The sequence below is a fragment of the Dama dama genome, chromosome 21 (genome assembly GCF_033118175.1).
Source record: "Dama dama isolate Ldn47 chromosome 21, ASM3311817v1, whole genome shotgun sequence".
NCBI lineage: Eukaryota > Metazoa > Chordata > Mammalia > Artiodactyla > Cervidae > Dama > Dama dama.
Genome location: NC_083701.1, coordinates 70,707,371 through 70,727,302, shown reverse-complemented (window position 1 = coordinate 70,727,302; position 19,932 = coordinate 70,707,371). Strand labels below are relative to the sequence as shown.

Below are 19,932 nucleotides of genomic sequence, written 5' to 3'. Positions count from 1 at the left end.
AAGTTGTTTAATGACATAGTGATATATAGGCAAAGTTTATAGGTGACATTACATTCTTAAGAACAAAGAGAACTTGTACCCACATGAATTTTAGAATTATCACAGACGGCTTTAATGGCCCCTGAGTAGGAATCTAGATCTGTTTAGATGTAGATTTAAAGCATAATCAAGTTAAAAGCAAGTTGGGGCAGAGAGAGGGTATTCCTGGGAAACTGTGGCTCATGTTTAAAGACTCCAAGGATGTGAAAGCTACTTTAAAAAACAAAAGCCAAGGCTGGCAGCAGACTTCAGTCTCCTCACCTGCAAAGTGGGAGAATCAACTAAATATGAGGCTTCAAAACCAGAAATATTCAACAGAATAATCCACACATGGATGGGACGAGATTAGTATGCATCTTTGATTCAAGAATTGCTATAATAGATTTATTCAACAGATGTTGGTTGACCACTTCACAGGCGATGAAGATGCAGTTGAAAAATGACATCCCTTTCCCATGGAGTTTTATTGAAATGCTGAGGGGGAGGATGTGGAATAGGATCAGTTCAGTTCAGTTCAGTTGCTCAGCCGTGTCTGACTCTTTGTGACCTCATGAACCGCAGCATGCCAGGCCTCCCTGTCTATCAGCAACTCCCGGAGTTTACTCAAACTCCTGTCCATCGAGTCGGTGATGCCATCCAACCATCTCATTTTCTGTCGTCCCCATCTCCTCCTGCCCCCAATCCCTCCCAGAATCAGGGTCTTTTCCAATGAGTCAACTCTTCGCATCAGGTGGCCAAAGTATTGGAGTTTCAGCTTCAGCCTCACTCCTTTCAATGAACACCCAGGACTGATCTCTTTTAGGATGGACTGGTTGGATCTCCTTGCAGTCCAAGGGACTCTCAAGAGTCTTCTCCAACACCACAGTTCAAAAGCATCAATTTTTCAGCACTCAGCTTTCTTCACAGTCCAACTCTCACATCCATACATGACCACTGGAAAAACCATAGCCTTGACCAGATGGACCTTTGTTGGCAAAGTAATGTCCCTGCTTTTTAATATGCTATCTAGGTTGGTCATAACTTAATGCTCAAAATTCTCCAAGCCAGGCTTCAGCAATACATGAACTGTGAACTTCCAGATGTTCAAGCTGGTTTTAGAAAAGGCAGAGGAACCAGAGATCAAATTGCCAACATCCGCTGGATCATCGAAAAAGCAAGAAAGTGCCAGAAAAACATATATTTCTGTTTTTTTGACTATGCCAAAGCCTTTGACTGTGTGGATCACAATAAACTGTGGAAAATTCTGAAAGAGATGGGAATACCAGACCACCTGATCTGCCTCTTGAGAAACCTATATGCAGGTCAGGAAGCAACAGTTAGAACTGGACATGGAAAAACAGACTGGTTCCAAACAGGAAAGGGAGTACATCAGGGCTGTATATTGTCACCCTGCTTATTTAACTTATAGGCAGAGTACATCATGCGAAATGCCAGGCTGGATGGAGCACAAGCTGGAATCAACATTGCCAGGAGAAATATCAATAACCTCAGATATGCAGATGACACCACCCTTATGGCAAAAAGTCAAGAGGAACTGAAGAGCCTCTTAACGAAAGTGAAAGAGGAGAGTGAGAAAGTTGGCTTCAAGCTCAACATTCAGAAAACTAAGATCATGGCATCTGGTCCCATCACTTCATGGGAAATAGATGGGGAAACAGTGGAAACAGTGTCAGACTTTATTTTGGGGGGCTCCAAAATCACTGCAGATGATGATTGCAGCCATGAAATTAAAAGATGCTTACTTGCCAACAAAGGTACGTCTGGTCAAGGCTATGGTTTTTCCAGTGGTCATGTATGGATGTGAGAGTTGGACTGTGAAGAAAGCTGAGTGCCGAAATATTGATGCTTTTAAACTATGGTGTAGGAGAAGACTCTTGAGAGTCCCCTGGACTGCAAGGAGATCTCACCAGTCCATCCTAAAGGAGATCAGTCCTGGGTGTTCATTGGAAGGACTCATGCTGAAGCTGAAACTCCAGTACTTTGACCACCTGATGTGAAGAGTTGACTCATTGGAAAAGACCCTGATGCTGGGAAAAATTGAAGGTGGGAGAAGGGGACCACAGAGGATGAGATGGTTGGATGGCATCACCGACTCGATGGACATGGGTTTGAGTAAGCTCCCGGAGTTGTTGATGGACAGGGAGGCCTGGTGTGCTGTGATTCATGGGGTTGCAAAGAGTCGGACACGACTGAGCGGCTGAACTGAAGTGAACTGAGATAAGTGCAATTGTGCAGTAGTTTGAGGATTCTTTGGGATTAGAAGGAAAACTGACCTTTTCCAGTCCTGTGGCCACTGATGAGTTTTCCAAATTTGCTGGCATATATTGAGTGCAGCACCTTCACAGCATCATCTTTCACGATTTGAAATAGCTCAACTGGAATTCCATCACCTCCACTAGCTTTGTTCATAGTGAAGCTTTCTAAGGCCCACTTGACTTCACATTCCAGGATGTCTGGCTTTAAGTGAGTGATCACACAGTCGTGATTATCTGGGTCATGAGGATCTTTTTTGTACAGTTCTTCTGTGTATTCTTGCCACCTCTTCTTAATATCTTCTGCTTCTATTAGGTCCATACCATTTCTGTCCTTTATCGAACACATCTTTGCATGGAATGTTCCCTTGGTATCTCTAATTTTCTTGAAGAGATCTTTAATGTTTCCCATTCTGTTGTTTTCCTCTATTTCTTTGCGTTGATCGCTGAGGAAGGCTTTCTTATCTCTCCTGGCTATTCTTTGGAACTCTGCATTCAAATGGGTATCTTTCCTTTTCTCCTTTGCTTTTCGCTTCTCTTCTTTTCACAGCTATTTGTAAGGCCTCCTCAGACAACCATTTTGCCCTTTTGCATTTCTTTTCCATGGGGATGGTCTTGATCCCTGTCTCCTGAATAATGTCACAAACCTCCTTCCATAGTTCATCAGGCACTCTGTCTATCAGATCTACTCTCTTAAATCTATTTCTCACTTCCACTGTATAGTCATAAGGGATTTGATTTAGGTCATACCTGAATGGTCTAGTGGTTTTCTCTGCTTTCTTCAATTTAGGTCTGAATTTGGCAATAAGGAGTTCATGATCTGAGCCACAGTCAGCTCCCAGTCTTGTTTTTGCTGACTGTATAGAGCTTCTCCATCTTTGGCTGCAAAGAATATAGTCAGTCTGATTTTGGTGTTGACCATCTGGTGATGCCCATGTGTAGAGTCTTCTCTTGTGTTGTTGGAAGAGGGTGTTTGCTATGACCAGTGCGTTCTCTTGGCAAAACTCTATTAGCCTTTGCCTTGCGTCTTATTTGCTCTTAATAGTGAATCTGCATGTAGCTAATGAGTTTTAGATCTCTGCCCATTGAAGTGACTGAGAAGGAGCTGGAACTGTTGTATTGTCCTTATGTAGGAAGGAATAAACACTGAGTTTGGTGGAAGAATCAAGAGGAAATCAATTCTGTACATGCAAATGAATCATAGCCTTATCTGTATCAGCACTGACTGATATACCCTTCTACGCCCCACTGTTTCACTTTCAGCTATTTTTTTTTTTTTTTTTTTGCAAGTCGTCACAGAGTTCATCTGGGGCCAGATTTTAATTTTGGTATATTGTGGATGATTCTGAAATCTGTTTGTATTTTTCCTTATTACTGTAGATCTATGCATATATCTTTAAAAACATCAAGTCTGTGCGACTGGAAGCGCTGCTCTTATCCTTGCTAAGCATCGTGGTGCTTGTACTGGTTAAAGAGCTGAATGAACAATTTAAGAGGAAAATTAAAATCGTCCTTCCTGTTGACTTAGTTTTGGTAAGTACAACATGAACGTTTAACTTTCTTCCCTGCAACACTTGCAGCTGCTGTGGGTAACATGCAAAGGTTCACCTTATTGTCTATAGCAACCCGCAGTTAGTCCTGTCTCTCATTAAAGCAGGACTAATTTGGCTGTACATTCATGTATAGAGAGGAAATATTTTGAGACAATAATTTAAAAAAGGAGGCACACGTGTTTCTAATTTTTGCAGAATTTCTCATATGCTTGTATGTTTTTGGATAAATAAGACAACATATATCCTAAAACTTTAAATATGGAGACATTTCTGAGGATGAGACTCGAAAGATCTCTGGCATGATTCTCCATAAAGCAACAAAAAGTGATAACTCATCTTTTTGATATGGCGTCTATATGCTGCATAAAAATATTATCAATCAACAAATGTCCACTAATGGTTGGTAGATTTATTATATTTACTGACCTAATTTTGCTTTATTGAAAGGATATTCTCATAATTTTCAGTGGCCAAGGCTTATTCTCTAAGATATTTTTGTTGTTGTAGTTGGCAAAGCAACAAATTATACTTTGCTCCTAAGGCTTATGAAGTTCAAAAATACATTTTGAAATTTTAAGAGCCTCTAATGGGAACTCTTTTTTAAAAAATTATATTTATTTATTTGTACTTGATTGATGATTGCTGTACAATATAGGTTTGGTTTCTGCTGTAGATCAACATTAATCAGCCATAGGTATACATATGTCGCCTCCTCTCTCTTAAAACTCCCTCCCACTTCCCACTCTTTCCCACCCCTCTAGGTTGTTACACAGCCCTGGTTTTAGTTTCTAATGGGAACTCTTAGCTAAACAAAGCATTAGATTGGAAATGAAATGTTAAGCAAACCAGTCTTCTAAATTACTTATTATTAATTGGCCTTAGTTTTTTTTTTTAATTATTGGTGATAAGTGGTGTCTAAATAATTTCACCTATTGAAATGTCACTTCATACAAATAAAATGATGTAGGTTTTCTGTATATGTATATAAGGCTAGCATATTGGCAACTGTCTCTGAGGGATATGACTTCTTTCTGCATAACTAAGATGTATTGCCTCTTTGAATAGTTCAGTTCGGTTGCTCAGCTGTGTCTGACTCTGTGACCTCATGAACTGCAGCACGTCAGGCCTCCCTGTCCATCACCAGTTCTGGGGTTTACTCAAACTCATGTCCATCGAGTCAGTGATGTCATCCAGCCATTTCATCCTCTGTTGTCCCCTTCTCCTCCTGCCTTCAATATTTCCCAGCATCAGGGACTTTTCAAATGAGTCAGTTCTTCACATCAGGTGGCCAAAGTATTGGAGTTTCAGCTTCAGCATCAGTCCTTCCAATGAACATTCAGGACTGATTTCCCTTAGGTTGGACTGCTTGGATCTCCTTGCAGTCCAAGGGACTCTCAAGAGTCTTCTCCAACACCACAGTTCAAAAGCATCAATTCTTTGGTGCTCAGCTTTCCTTATAATCCAACTCTCTCATCGATACATGACTACTGGAAAAACCATAGCTTTGACTGGACGCACCTTTGTTGGCAAAGTAATATCTCTGCTTTTCAATATGCTGTCTAGGTTGGTCATAGCTTTCCTTCCAAGAAGCAAGTATCTTTTAATTTCATGGCTACAGTCACCATCTGCAGTGATTTTGGAGCCCAAGAAAGTAAAGTCTGTCACTGTTTCCATTGTTTCCCCATCTGTTTGACATGAAGTGATGGGACTTGATGTCACGATCTTAGTTTTCTGAATGTTGAGTTTTAAGCCAATTTTTTCACTCTCCTCTTTCACTTTCATCAAGAGGCTCTTTAGTTCTTCTTCACTTTCTGCCATAAGGGTGGTGTCATCTGCATATCTGAGGTTATTGATATTTCTCCTGGCAATGTAGATTCCAGCTTGTGCTCCATCCAGCCTGGCATTTCGCATGATGTACTCTGCATATAAGTTAAATAAGCAGAGTGACAATATACAGCCTTTTCATGCTCCTTTCCTGATTTGGAACCAGTCTGTTTTTCCATGTCCAGTTCTAACTGTTGCTTCTTGACCTGCATACAGATTTCTTAGGTGGCAGGTCAGGTGGTCTGGTATTCCCATCTCTTTAAGAATTTTCCACAGTTTGTTGTGACCCACACAGTCAGAGGCTTTGGTGCAATCAACAAAGCAGAAGTAGAATGAGCTACTGAACTGAACTGAAGTGAGCTGTTTCTCCTGAACTCTCTTGCTTTTTTGATGATCCAGCGGACGTTGGCAATTTAGTCTCTGGTTCCTCTGCCTTTTGTAAATCCAGCTTGAACATCTGGAAGTGCATAGTTCATGTACTGTTGAAGCATGGCTTGGAGTGTTTTGAGCATTCCTTTGCTAGCGTGTGAGATGAGTGCAATTGTGAGGTAGTTTTAGCATTCTTTGGCATTGCCTTTCTTAGGTATTAGAATGAAAACTGACCTTTTCCAGTCCTGTGGCCACTGATGAGTTTTCCAAATTTGCTGGCAAATTGAGTGCAGGACTTTCACAGCATCATCTTTTAGGATTTGAAATAGCTCAACTGGAATTCCATCACCTCCACTAGCTTTGTTCATAGTGATGCTTTCTAAGGCCCACTTGACTTCACATTCCAGGATGTCTGGCTCTTGGTGAGTGATCACACCATCATGGTTATCTGGGTCATAAAGATCTTTTTTGCATAGTTCTTCTGTGTATTCTTGCCACATCTTCTTAATATCCTCTGCTTCTGTTAGGTCCGTATCATTTCTGTGATATGATTTCTGTGATATCATTTCTTTATTGTGCCCATCTTTGCATGAAATATTCCCTTGGTGTGTCTAATTTTCTTGAAGTGATCTCTAGTCTTTCCCATTCTATTATTTTCCTCTTATATCTTTACATTGATCACTGAGGAAAGCTTTCTTATCTCTCCTTGCTATTCTTTGTAACTCTGCATTCAAATGGGTTTATCTTTCCTTTTCTCCTTTGCCTTCAGCTTCCCTTCTTTTCTCAGCTATTTGTAAGGCCTTCTTAGACAATCATTTTGCCTTTTTGCATTTCGTTTTCTTGGGGATGGTCTGGTCACTGCCTTTTGTACAATGTCATAAACCTCCATCCATAGTTCTTCAGGCACTTTGTCTATCAGATCTAATCCCTTGAATCTATTTGTCACTTCCACTGTATAATTGTAAGGGATTTGATTTAGGTCATAATTGAATGGTCTAGTGGTTTTCCCTACTTTCTTCATTTTAAGTCTGAATTTGGCAATAAGGAGTGCATGATCTGAGCCACAGTCTTTTTTGTGGCTTGAGCTCCTGGTCTTGTTTTTGCTGACTCTATAGAGCTTCTCCATCTTTGGCTGCAAAAAATATAATCAATCTGATTTTGGTATTGACCATGTGGTGATGTCCTGTGTAGAGTCTTCTCTTGTGTTGTTGGAAGAGGGTGTTTGCTAGTTAGGCCTTGTATAATATGTGGAGATACATATAACTGACTTGATGGACATGAGTTTGAGTAAGCTCCAGGAGTTGGTGGTGGACTGGGAAGCCTGGCATGCTGCAGTCCATGGAGTCACAAAGAGTTGGACACAACTGAGTGACTGAACTCACTGACGTATAACATATGTGACTTATATAATATGTGTGTTTGTATGTGTGTGTATTTAAGATAAGCCATACAAGTGGAGGATACTATGATTATTAATAGTTTTTTAAAAAACCAACTGTGAAACATATTTTTTTCCAAAGTCCTATAGATATTAAGGAATCTTTATTATATATTGGGAAGCTTGGTTATATGTTTCATGAGACCAGACATTGAAAGTTACCTTGGGGAAGTAGGCCCTTGAATTTGTTTTACTCAATATTGAATAAAATAGTTGCCTATTTTTTTTTTTTTTACAGAAATAGTAAAAATTATCCTTACAAAAGTAAAGGGTGGAGAATCCCATGGACAGAGGAGCCTGGTGGGCTACAGTCCATGGGGTCGCAGAGAGTCGGACCCGACTGTGCGACTTCACTTCACTTCACTTCACTCCTTATGCAGTGTTGACCCTACTGTTGTAAGACCTAAAGCAAATATAGTAAAACAGGCCCAAATACTTGAGTTATAGATCAGAATGTAAATAAAACGGGTTCTATTTTTCCTATCTTGACTAGAACACCTTGAAAAGCAGGTTAAAATAGAGAATTTTCCTAATTCTTTGGGCTCTGCCGGAATGCGGCAGTGTGGAGCAAGGAGAAAGCCAGCCCCTCAGCCTGCCTCTTCCCTTCCTGTTCAGCTCTATCCCCTCCAATGGGACTCATGAGTATATACATAGATACTCCTGCCCCAGCATCCAAACTCCAAACACGTCTCCACTCTTCAGCCACCACAACTGTTTCTTGGCCTTTCCTTGGGCCATGCTGGAAGGGTAAACCTGGGGAAGGTATCTAGAAGCAGACTTTGGCAGGAAATTATAGATTCCTGGGAATTCAGTGTGTGATCCATAAAGATGAGCCCAGGTTTGAGTTAGGTACCTCCTCTTGCCTCCACAAAACTCCCATTTTATGAGGAGAGTTACAGTTGGAAGATGGCATTGTCTGAAAGACAAAGTTAGTGACTTAAGTTACTTAATTTTAATATTGGCTATGTGCATTGAACACCATGCATTCTTCCATTTTCAATAAGGATTCAGCATCTTGTGGCTATGGTGTATTTTCTTTTACAACTCACAGTATTTTCTGACTTGATATAAATATTTCATGAAATTTATTAGCAATTAAAATGTATTAACTGGCTTAGGAATTTTTGAATACATTAAAGCTTCTGATTCCAACCTAATAGCCTGATTTTTTTTTTACTAGTATTTAGAAAATACAATTATGTCATAATATTTATAAAATTTGAAACTATTACCTGTTGAGTTTTGTTGCCTTTTAAAAAATTCTCAAGGGTCCTTTGTTTTTTGTCTATTTAATGTTTTAAGAAATCTTATAAAATCAGTTAAATATCATCATGGAGAAGAGAAACAGTAAAAATCCCTACAAAATAATATTATTGGACATCGTTAGATATTCCTTATTTTGCTAGTGTGATTTTTTTTACACATTTTTTCTGACCATGTATATGGTAAATTTATACTTTAGGTAATTAGTGTGTTTCTTTTTAACAAAAAAGCATAGTATATAAATGGTTAAACAGATATCAAACTGATAGATAACCATGTGAAATTTCCAGTACCTATTAAATAGTCAAAAGAATGAAGAGAATGTGAAAATGGATGGAAAACATTAAGGTGGTATGACTGGTGAAAACAAATCCTGAACAGAATTCCGAACATACATTTTAAAGGGGATTATGGATACTTGCAGAGAATGCATGGCTTTGCTTACTGTATGTCATACAATAGAGGGTCAGGCTCCTGAAACTCCAGGGAGGTAATTTAAAAAACATTGGGTTCAACACATTATTAACTAGCATATTTTTCTTCAAGAAATAGCAAAAGCTCAAAATTCAATATTATTCAAGGAGACTGTAAATCATCAATTACTAACCTACATTACGAATATTGATACAACATCTTAAACTCTTTGGTGACTACTCCAATGAAAGGAAAATGTTCTGTGTTAAAACATTCTTTCATATCATGAGAGAAATGTTTTTAGGTTCGATTGTGGTATCTGTGCATACACACACACACACACACACACACACACACACATTCCACATTCTGTATTCTGCACCCCTTCAGAATCAGACATAATTGGGTTGATATAATTGGAAAGGATATGATAAAAATTGTATTATTGTAATGGCATTTAATTTTTGAGACTGCAGATTAAGTGCTCTCAAATCTCAGAGAGATTTTATTTAAATGTTTTCTTAGTTTTAAAAAATCTGTGCAACTACTATATTACTGTTGATAATCATGGAGCAGTGGATAATGTTTGCTTTTAAAAATAGTTTTAAGATGTTTGAGAGATAAGAATAATTTTCTTTTTCTCTTTTTCAAATGGAACCACACAGATTATTGCTGCATGTTTTACTTGTTATTGTACCAATATGGAAAACACGTATGGATTAGAAGTAGTTGGCCATATTCCAAAAGGGTAATGTAGTCTTTTTTCTTTCTCTCTTTCTTTTTGTTTGTTTGTTGATGGAGGAAGAAACTGGGTAGTAGGTGGGTATGAATTTTATTTCTCTCAATGGTTATATGTGGTACAAAATTCTAGTTAATTTCTGTTTTACAGTGTTAGAAACAGTTCACAATAAAGAAAAATAACTTCTTAAAGTGTATATCTATTATTTGAGAAGTTGATAACTAGCTTATACAGCATTGCTTCAAGTGAAAGATTTGGAAATTATTAATACAAATTATTTGAAAAAGAAAGCAGATCATTGAATTTCCAAATTAGAGTCATGCTCTAGGATGCAGTCTTCCCTATTCCACTCACACACTCCTATGACTATTTTTATTTCACTTAAAATATAGTAAAAGTACACAAGCATCGATATAGCAAACCTATAGACATGGGAGGCATGCATTGGTGAAAGAGAGGGTGGAAATAGAAAAGACAGCATGTTTCCCACCTGTCTTAAAGCCTTCCTTTGGACACTAAGAGAAGATTAACAAAAAGAAGCAGTATTCACCCTAAAAGTACAAAATATTTTTCCAAATATAGCCTGAAAGAAAACAACATCATCTTAGGGGAGAAAGAGGATGTCTTATGAATTATTCTCTTTTAATGGGCTGTACTATACACCAATATTTATAGATTTGGGGCAAAATTAGAGTTGTTGGCTTCTCCATACTTTTATCTTCCAAACATAGGCCAATAGTGATTATTGGAATCAACTTGTGTTTTCTGAAGAGTTCTCTACTTTACCTTCAAATTTAGTTTATTATTTTTTTTATTCCTATAGATTAACCTACCATTATTAATAATTAGGTAAGCTTTATTTTCATGAAACAAAATGTCTTATAGTTTGAAACACTTTTATGTAATAAGTGGGCAAAAAATACCATGCCTCTCCTTCATCTAGTCTAGTTATCCTTTATTTTGAGTGACTTTTACAAACTCATCTTCTTAAAGAATCATAGAAAAAGTATGGCAATGATAAGATGGAGCTGAGGTTGTATCCCAGCTCTACCATCACTTTGTGATTAAGATACATTTCTTAGAATGTTTTCTTCTCTATACATTGCATTAGTGGTACTTGATTGGGGGATTGTGGGAAGAATTTAATATAACTGCTACTATGAAAGTGCTGAGCATTCAATTTACATGCTCAGTATTACATTAACATTAATTATTTTCCCCCTTTCTTCTACTGTTGCCCCAGAGGGATTTTTTTTTTTTTTTTTTTTTAAAGAGAGGAGGTAAGTGTCACAAAGCATCATCAGGGATAAATAAACAATGATACTTTGGCTCAAGTGGTTTTCAGAAAAAAAAAAGTAAGACAATGACTAGGTATTAGTTGTATTAGTTGGAAGAAATATTTTAAACAGTTGTTTAAAACTGAGAAACAGAAGCTTGCACAAGCCTCTTAGCCTCATCCACCAGAGGGCAGACAGAAGAAGCAGGTAGAACTACAATCCCACAACTTCAAAAACAGAAACCACAACCACAGAAAGTTAATCAAAATGAAAAGGCAGAGGATTATATTCCAGGTGAAGGAACAAGATAAAAGCAAACTAAAAGAACAACTAAACGAAGTGGAGATTGGGAAGCTTCTGAAAAAAGAATTCAGAATGATAGGGAAGATGATCCAGGATCCTGGGATGAGAATGGAGAAGATGCAAGAAATGTTTACCAAAGACCTAGGAGAGCTAAAGGACAAAGAAATGGAGAGGAACAATCCACTAGAAGGAATCAGTTGCAGAATAACTGAGGGAGAGGAATGGGTTAGTGACCTGGAAGGCAAAATGGTGGGGATCATTGCAGCAAAGCCGAATATAGGAAAAAGAATGAAAAGAAATGAAGAGAGAGTAAGAGACTTCTGAGACAACATTAAATCCACCAACATTCACATTATAGGGCTGCCAGAAGGAGAGAGAGAGAGAAAGCACCTGAGAAAATATTTGAAGAGATAATAGCTGAAAACTTCCCCAACGTGGGAAAGGAAATAATCAACCAAATCCTTGAAGTGCACAGAGTCCTAGGCAGGATAAACGTAAGGAGGAACACACTGAGACACATAGCAATCAAACTGACAACAATTTAGGACAAAGATAAAATGTTAAAAGCAACAAGGGAAAAATGACATATACCCTTGTGTGTTTTATATATTATCAGCTGATTTCTCAACCAAAATTCTACAAGTCAGAAGGGAATGGCAGGATATAGTTAAAGTGATGAAAGGGAAGAACTCACAAACAAGAATACTCTACCCAGCATGACTTTGTTCAGATTTGATGGAGAAATCAAAAGTTTTACAGACAAACAAAAATTAAGAGAATTCACTACCACCAAATCAGCTTTACAGCAAATGCTAAAGGAACTTCTCTAGGCACAAAACTTAAGAGAAGGAAAAGACCTACAAATATAAACCCAAAACAATTAAGAAAATGGTAATAGGATCATACATATTGATACTTATCTTAAATGTAAATGGATTAGATGCACTAACCAAAGGCAATGGACTTGCTGGGTGGATTTTAAAAAAGGCCTATATGTATGCTGTCCACAGAAGACCCACTGCAGACCAAGGGACACTGATAGACTGAGAGTAAAGCAATGGGAGAATGTATTCCATGCAAGTGTAAATCGTAATAAAACTGGAGCAGCGATACTCATCAGAAAAAATAGGCTTTAAAGCAAAGGCTGTTTTAAGAGACAAAGAGGACACTACATAATGATCAAGAATTCATTCCAAGAAAAAGATATAACAATTATAAATATATGCACACCCAACGAGGAACACCTCAGAACAGAACCCATTTTCAGGGCAGCAATGGAGATGCGGACATAGAGAAAAGACTTGTGGACACAGTGGGGGGAGGAGAGGGTGGGACAAACTGAGAGAGTAGTATGTAAATACATACATTACCACATGTAAAATAGACTGCAAATGGGAATCTGCTATGTGACACAGGGAGCTCAACGAAGTGCTCTGTGACAGACCAGAGGGGTGGGATGGGGTGGAAGATGGGAAGGGGGTTCAGGAGGGAGGGAACATGTGTATACCTGTGGCTGATTCATGCTGATGTACGGCAGAAACCAACAGAATATTGTAAAGCGTCCTCCAATTAAAAAAAAAAAACACTATAAAAAACACAAACATGTGGCAGCTAAACAATATGCTACTAAATAACTAATGGATTACTGAAGAAATCAAAGAGGAAATTAAAATCTAGAGACAATAAAAATTTAAGTCAAACCTTCCAAAACCTATGGGATACAGCAAAAGCAGTTCTAAGAAAGAAGTTTATAGTGATACACTCCTACCACTCTTACCTCAAGAATCAAGAAAAAAAAAAAGGCCTAACTTTACACTTAAAACAACTAGAGAAAGAAGAACAAATAAAACCTGAAGTTAAGTAGAAGGAAATAAATCATAAAGATCAGAGCAGAAATTAATGAAATAGAGAAAATAATTGCAAAAATTGATGAAACTAAGAGATGGTTCTTTGAAAAGACAGATAAACCTTTAGCCAGACTCATCAAGAAAAAAAAAGGGAGAAGACTCAAATCAATAAAATTAGTAGTGAAAAAAGTTACAACTGACTCCACAGAAATACGAAGTATCATAAAAGACTAATATGAGCAACTGTATGCCAATAAAATGGATCCCCTTGAAGAAATGGACATATCCTTAGAAAGATACAGTCTCCCAAGACTGAATCAGGAAGAATTAGAAAATATGACAGACCAATCACAAACACTGAAATTGCAACTGTGAATAAAAAACTTCCAACAAATAAAAGTCCTGGCCCTGATGGCTTCACAAATTCTATCAAACATTTAGAGAAGAGCTAATACCTATCCTTCTGAAACTGTTCCAAAAAATTGCAGAGGAAGGAACATTTCCAAACTCACTTTATGAAGCCACCATCACCCTGATACCAAAACCAGAAAAAGATACCAGAAAAAAGAAAATTACAGGCCAATATCACTGATGACCATAGATGCAAAAATCTCGAACAAAATACTAGCAATCTGAATCCCTGAATACATTAAAAAGATCATGCACCTTGATCAAATGGGCTTCATACCAGGGATGCAAGTATTTTTCAAGATCTACATATCAATGTGATAAACCACATCAATAAATGAAGAATAAAATCTGTATGATCATCTCAATTAATACAAAAAAGGTTTTGATAAAATTCCCACCCATTTTTTCTAAAAAGTCTCCAGGAAGTGGCCATAGAGAGAACACACTTCAACATAATAAAAGCCATAAGACAAACCTACAGCTAACATCATACTCAACAGTGAAAATCTGAAAGTATTTCCTCAAAGATCAAGAAGAAGACAAGAATTCCACTCTCATCACTTTTATTCAACATAGTTTGGAAGTCCAATCCATGGTAATCAGAGAAGAAAGAGAATAAAAGGAAACCAAATGGGGAAAGAAGAGGTAAAACAGTCATTGTTTGCAGATGACATGATGCTATACACAGAAGATCCTAAAGATGCTATCAGAGAGCTGAAATCATCAATGAATTTGGTAGATTTGCAGGTTACAAAACTAACAGAGACATCACTTTGCCAAGAAAGGTTTGTATAGTCAAAGCTATGGTTTTTCCAGTAGGTATATACAGATGTGAGAGTTGGGCCATAGAGAAGGCTGAGCACTGAAGAGTTGATGCTTTTGAACTGTGGTGTTGGAGAAGACTCTTGAGAGTCCTGTGGACTGCAAGGAGATCCAACCAGTCCATCGTAAAAGAAATCAGTCCTCAGTATTCATTGGAAGGACTGATGTTGAAGCTGAAACTCCAATACTTTGGCCACCTGATGAGAAGAAATGACTCATTTGAAAAGACCCTGATGCTGGGAAAGATTGAAGGCAGGAGGAAAAGGGGATGACAGAGGATGAGCTGGTTGGATGGCATCACTGACTCATGTCCACCGAATGGACATGAATTTGAGCAAGCTCTGGGGGATAGTGAGGGACAGGGAAGCCTGCTGCACTTCAGTCCATGGGGTCATAAAGAGTCAGATATGACTGAGCAACTGAACAGCAAAAACAAAGATTTGCAAGTTGCAAAATTAATACAGAGAAATCACTTGAATTTCTATACATTAACAATGAAATATTAGTAAGAGACATTCAAGAAACAATCCCATTTTCTATTACATCAAAAAAATAAAATGCCTAGGAATAAGCTTATTTAAAGAGACAAAAGACCTATACTCTGAAAACTATAAGATGCTGATGAAAGAAATCAAAGACACAAATAGATAGAAAGATATACCATGTTTGTATATTAGAAGAATCAATATTGGCAAAATTACCATACTACCCAAAACAATCTACAGATTCAATGCAATCCCTATCAAATTTCCAGTGGCATATTTCACAGAAGTACAACCAAAAATCTTAAAATTTGTATGGAGATGCAATAGACCCAGAATGGCCAAAGCAATCCTGAGAAAGAAAATCAGGGCTAGAAGAACCAGGTGCCCTGATTTCAGACTATACTACAAATCAAAACAGGATGGTACTAGAACAAAAATAGAAACGTAGATTAATGGAACAGGATTGAAAGTGCAGAAATAAACTCACACCCTTCTGGTCAATTAATCTATGACAAAGGAGACAAGACAACATAATATTGGAAAGATAGTCTCTTCAACAAATGGTGCTGGGAAAATTGGACAGTGACATGTAAGAAATGAAATTTGTGTGCTGTGTGTTTAGTCACTCAGTTATGTCCAACCCTTTGCTAACCCATGGACTGTAGCCTGTCAGGCTCCTCTGTCCATGGGGCTTCTCCAGGCAAGAATACTGGAATGGGTTCACATGCCCTTTTCCAGAGTATCTTCCCAACCTAGAGATTTAACTCAGGTCTCCCACATTGCAGGCAGATTCTTTACCATCTGAGCCACCAGGGAAGCCCAAGAATGCTGGAGTGGGTAGCCTATCCCTTCTCCAGGGCATCTTCCTGATCCAGGAATTGAACCAGGGTCTCCTGTATTGCAAGTGGATTCTTTACTAACTGAGCTAGCAGGGAAGTCCTAGAGAGGGTTGCCATGCCCTCCTCCAGGGGATCTTCTCAACCCAGGGATTAAACCTGGGTCTCCCACATACCAGATGAATTCTTTACTGTCTGAGCCACCAGCAAAGCCCACATGTTAAAAAGTGAAATTATATCATTCTTTAATACCATATAGAAAAATAATCTCAAACAGATTAAAGATCTAAATGTGACACTGGGCGCTATAACACTCCCAGAGGAAAACAGGCAGAGTACTCTGACATAAATCACAGCAATATCTTTTTTAATCTGTCTCCCAGAATAATGGAAACAAAAGCAAAAATGTACAAATAAGATGTACTTAAACTCGAAACTTTTGCATAGCAAAGGAAACAATAAAGAAAATGAAAAGACAACACACATATTGGGAAAAAATATTTGCTAAGGATGTGACTGACAAGGGATTAGTTTCCAAAATTTACCCACAGTTCATGACACTTGATAGCATTAAAGCAAATAATATTGTTTAAAAACGGGCAGAAGACCTAAACAGACATTTCTCAAAAGAAGACATACCGATGACCAAAAAGCACATGAAAAGATGTTCAACATCAGTAATTACTAGACAAAAGCAATTCAAAACTTCAGTGAGATATCATCTCACACCAGCCAGAATTTGTTGTTGTTCAGTCACTCCGTCATGTCCGACTCTTTGTGACCCCATGGACTGCAGCATGCCAGGCTTCCCCTGACCATTTTCCAGCCTGAATGGTCATCATCAAACTGCAATGATCATCCACAAACAGTAAGTGCTGGAGAGGCTGTGGGGAGAAGGGAACCCTCCCACACTGTTGGTGTGAATGTAAACTGGTACTGCCCCTATGTCATATAGTATGGAGCTTCCTTAAAAATCTAAAAACAGAGCTACCATGTGACGCCACAATCCCACTCCTGGGGATATATCTGGAGCAAAATATAATCCCAAAGGGTACATGCACCCTGTGTTCATTGCAGCACTGTATATGCTAGCCAAGAAATGGAAGCGACCTAAATGTCCATCAACAATAATGGATAAAGAGGAAGGGGTACCCATATACAATGAAATATTACTCAGCCATTAAAAGGAATGAAATAACGTCATGTGCAGCAGCATGGACGGACCTAGAGATTGTCATAGTGAATACAGTCAGTCAAAGAAGGAGAACTATTGTATGATACTCCTTATATGTGGAATATAAAAAAAATTATACAAATACACTCACAAAACAGAAAGAGACTCACGAACTTAAAGAACAAACTTATGGTTGTTGGGGGGAAGGATTGGGGAAGGGACAGTTAGGGAGTTTGGGATGGACATGTACACACTGCTGTATTTAAAATGGGTAACCAGCAAAGACCTTCCACAGCACGTGGAACTCTCCTCAAGGTTAGTGGCAGCTGGGATGGGAGGGGAGTTTTGGAAAGAATGGATACATATATTTGTGTGACTGAGTCCTTTTGCTTCCCACCTGAAATTATCACAAGGTTGGTAGTCTGCTACACTGCAATAAAAAAAAAAAAAAAAGTAAAACTGAGAAACATTGTTAGCTCTTATGCGGTCCCATGTTTTGCAGCAGAGGGTAGGTGAAGCCTATATAGATATTTTTCATAACATGTGGTACATAGAGTCACAAAACAAAATTCAACTAAGTACATTTAGAGGTCTACATTGAGCAGCAGCCTATCTACCAAATCAAAAGGAGCTCTGAAGAGCTAAACAAAATAAAGGCGTTACAATCAGAAGGAGGACAGGAAAAGGGCGTTTTTAGCAAAGAGTGAATCCACGATTGTTTCAGGTAAGCTCACCTTCCATTGGGGTATGGAAAGGCACATTACCTCACTGGTGTTAACCAGGTAATTCTAGGCTGACTGACTCAGGTTACATTCCTGAAATAAGGTGAAATTCACTTGTTAGGTATTAATTCTTGATTTGCTTACATGGGGCTTAGCACAAATAACTCCACTGTGGGTCTGTTGTCTCCTTTTTAACAATCATTAAGTGCACCATTAAAGGGTCAAGTTAAAAACATAATTAACTCAATGGCAAACTTAAGGATTAGCTGAAAGAATCATAGCTCACAGTAAACTAATGTTTGCATACAGTACTGTAGTATTCAAGGCAGGAGGTACAGTATCTAGTGCCAGCCACATAAGTGTTTCAAAAGATTCAGTGAAAGAATGTTCCTGATTTGCTTTTGTTCTGATGCAGGACATTTTTGTTGAGTCAAAGTTTCTGTGCCATTACTTAAATTTCCTGGGAGTAAATGCCAGTTAAATGTGTGGTGCTCTCCCTATGGTGTTCTTTGTGATTTTGCTTTTCTCCAAAAAATGTAGAAAATAAAAGGCTTCTAAGGGCAAGGCTGCTTGGTTTTCTCAGGGGTATTTCATGTATTTTGTGTCAACAGTCTTTACCATAGTTGAATTCACTGCAAGTTGTTAAAGAAATTACCTGTGAGTTGATGAGTTCAATATGGTTTCTCTTTCACAGAATTCCTCCACCTCAAGCTCCCCCAATGAACATCCTCTCTGCAGTCATCACTGAAGCCTTTGGAGTGGCCCTTGTAGGCTATGTGGCCTCATTGGCTCTTGCACAAGGATCTGCCAAAAAATTCAGATATTCAGTTGATGACAATCAGGTGTAGTATGTCCCAGTCCCTCTCCACACCTCCCCATAGCTATTGTATCATTTTGATGTGTACTTCCAGATGCTGAAAATGTTGAATTTATGAAAAATACAGCTTTCCTAAGTGTATAACAAGAATAGGTAGAACAAACCAAAACAAAAATCTGTAAATCACTGATAGAAAGGTGAAAATCTGAGCTTCTTGGGTTGGTTATAGTACACTTTTGTTTTGAAATAGAGGGATATCTTGTTCTCTTTGTTTTTAGGAGAAAATCTAAATATATTTAATGACTCATGCCAACTTTTCAAAAAATTCAGATTTCAAAATACAAAGAACACTATTATCCTTCTTAGTAAAAAACTAAAGGATGAATGGGTTTCTTAGCATACCAAGGATGAAGATTTTACTGAGAATGTTTCTGAATCTACTTTTACTAGTGTTTTGTCTCAAGCCCCATGGCCCTACATTCCTACACAGTTCTGCAGGAATAGCTGTGCAGTAGTGCTTAGAATCCCAAAGTACCTACGTCTAAAATCTCACTCTGAAATTGTTTCTATGCCCCAGTTTTGTCATTTGTAAAAAAGCAGGTTTATTAATTCAACAGATGGATATTGAACCCTATGTATAGCAGACACCAGTCTAGGATCAAGGGATACAATGGTGCATAATACAGACCATGTCTTTCTTCATCTCAAAACCTCCCAGTGGCTTCCCGTAGTACTTAGATTAAAAGCCTATTGCCAAGGCTTACAAGGCCCAACCTGACCTTGCTACCATCTCTTTTCCTCTATAATCCCATATTTTTTTTGTAGCCTGTTCGAGCCTCACTTCTTGCCTTGTTTTTTTTTTTTTTTTGAGTTTACTAGCTATGTTGCTAGTTCAGGATGTCTGTACTTGCTGTTCCCTTTTCCAGGAATTCTATACCCTCAAGTAGCTGCATTCCTCCTTTATTTAAATATTTCCTTCTTAGAGAGGCCTTTCTTGGTAAGCTAAATCCTCATCTCCGAAACTTTCCACTCTCTGTTTTACTTTCTGTGTTCATCTTGTTTATTGGTAGCATCCCTCCACTAGAACACCAGTCTGTGAGGGCAGGGATTTTTGTCTGTATTCCTGGCAACAGCAGAAGCAGAAAAGTGTTAGGGATCTTCTGTAGGAATCCAGGTGACATCTGATGACTTGGATGCAGCAATGAAGGAGATGAGAAGTGGACGGATTATGAATTGGATGTGGGCACCATCTGGGCAAAGGGGAAGTCAAGACTCTCCCTAAAGCTTTTGGCCCAAATAGAGCTTGAGGTGGGGAAGGGTGTGGGAGGACCAGCGTGGGAGTATGTA

The 19,932-nt window shown here is 38.3% G+C and overlaps 1 protein-coding gene across 1 annotated transcript in view; it reads left to right on the top strand.

The window, feature by feature from the left end:
- The window catches only part of SLC26A7 (solute carrier family 26 member 7), a 136,651-nt gene that overhangs the window by 49,851 nt on the left and 66,868 nt on the right, over window positions 1-19,932 (top strand). The window contains exons 6-8 of the mRNA XM_061122869.1: window positions 3,672-3,824; window positions 9,818-9,900; window positions 18,463-18,610. Of these exons, the coding sequence (XP_060978852.1) occupies window positions 3,672-3,824; window positions 9,818-9,900; window positions 18,463-18,610 (384 nt within the window). The remainder of the gene's footprint in view (window positions 1-3,671; window positions 3,825-9,817; window positions 9,901-18,462; window positions 18,611-19,932) is intronic.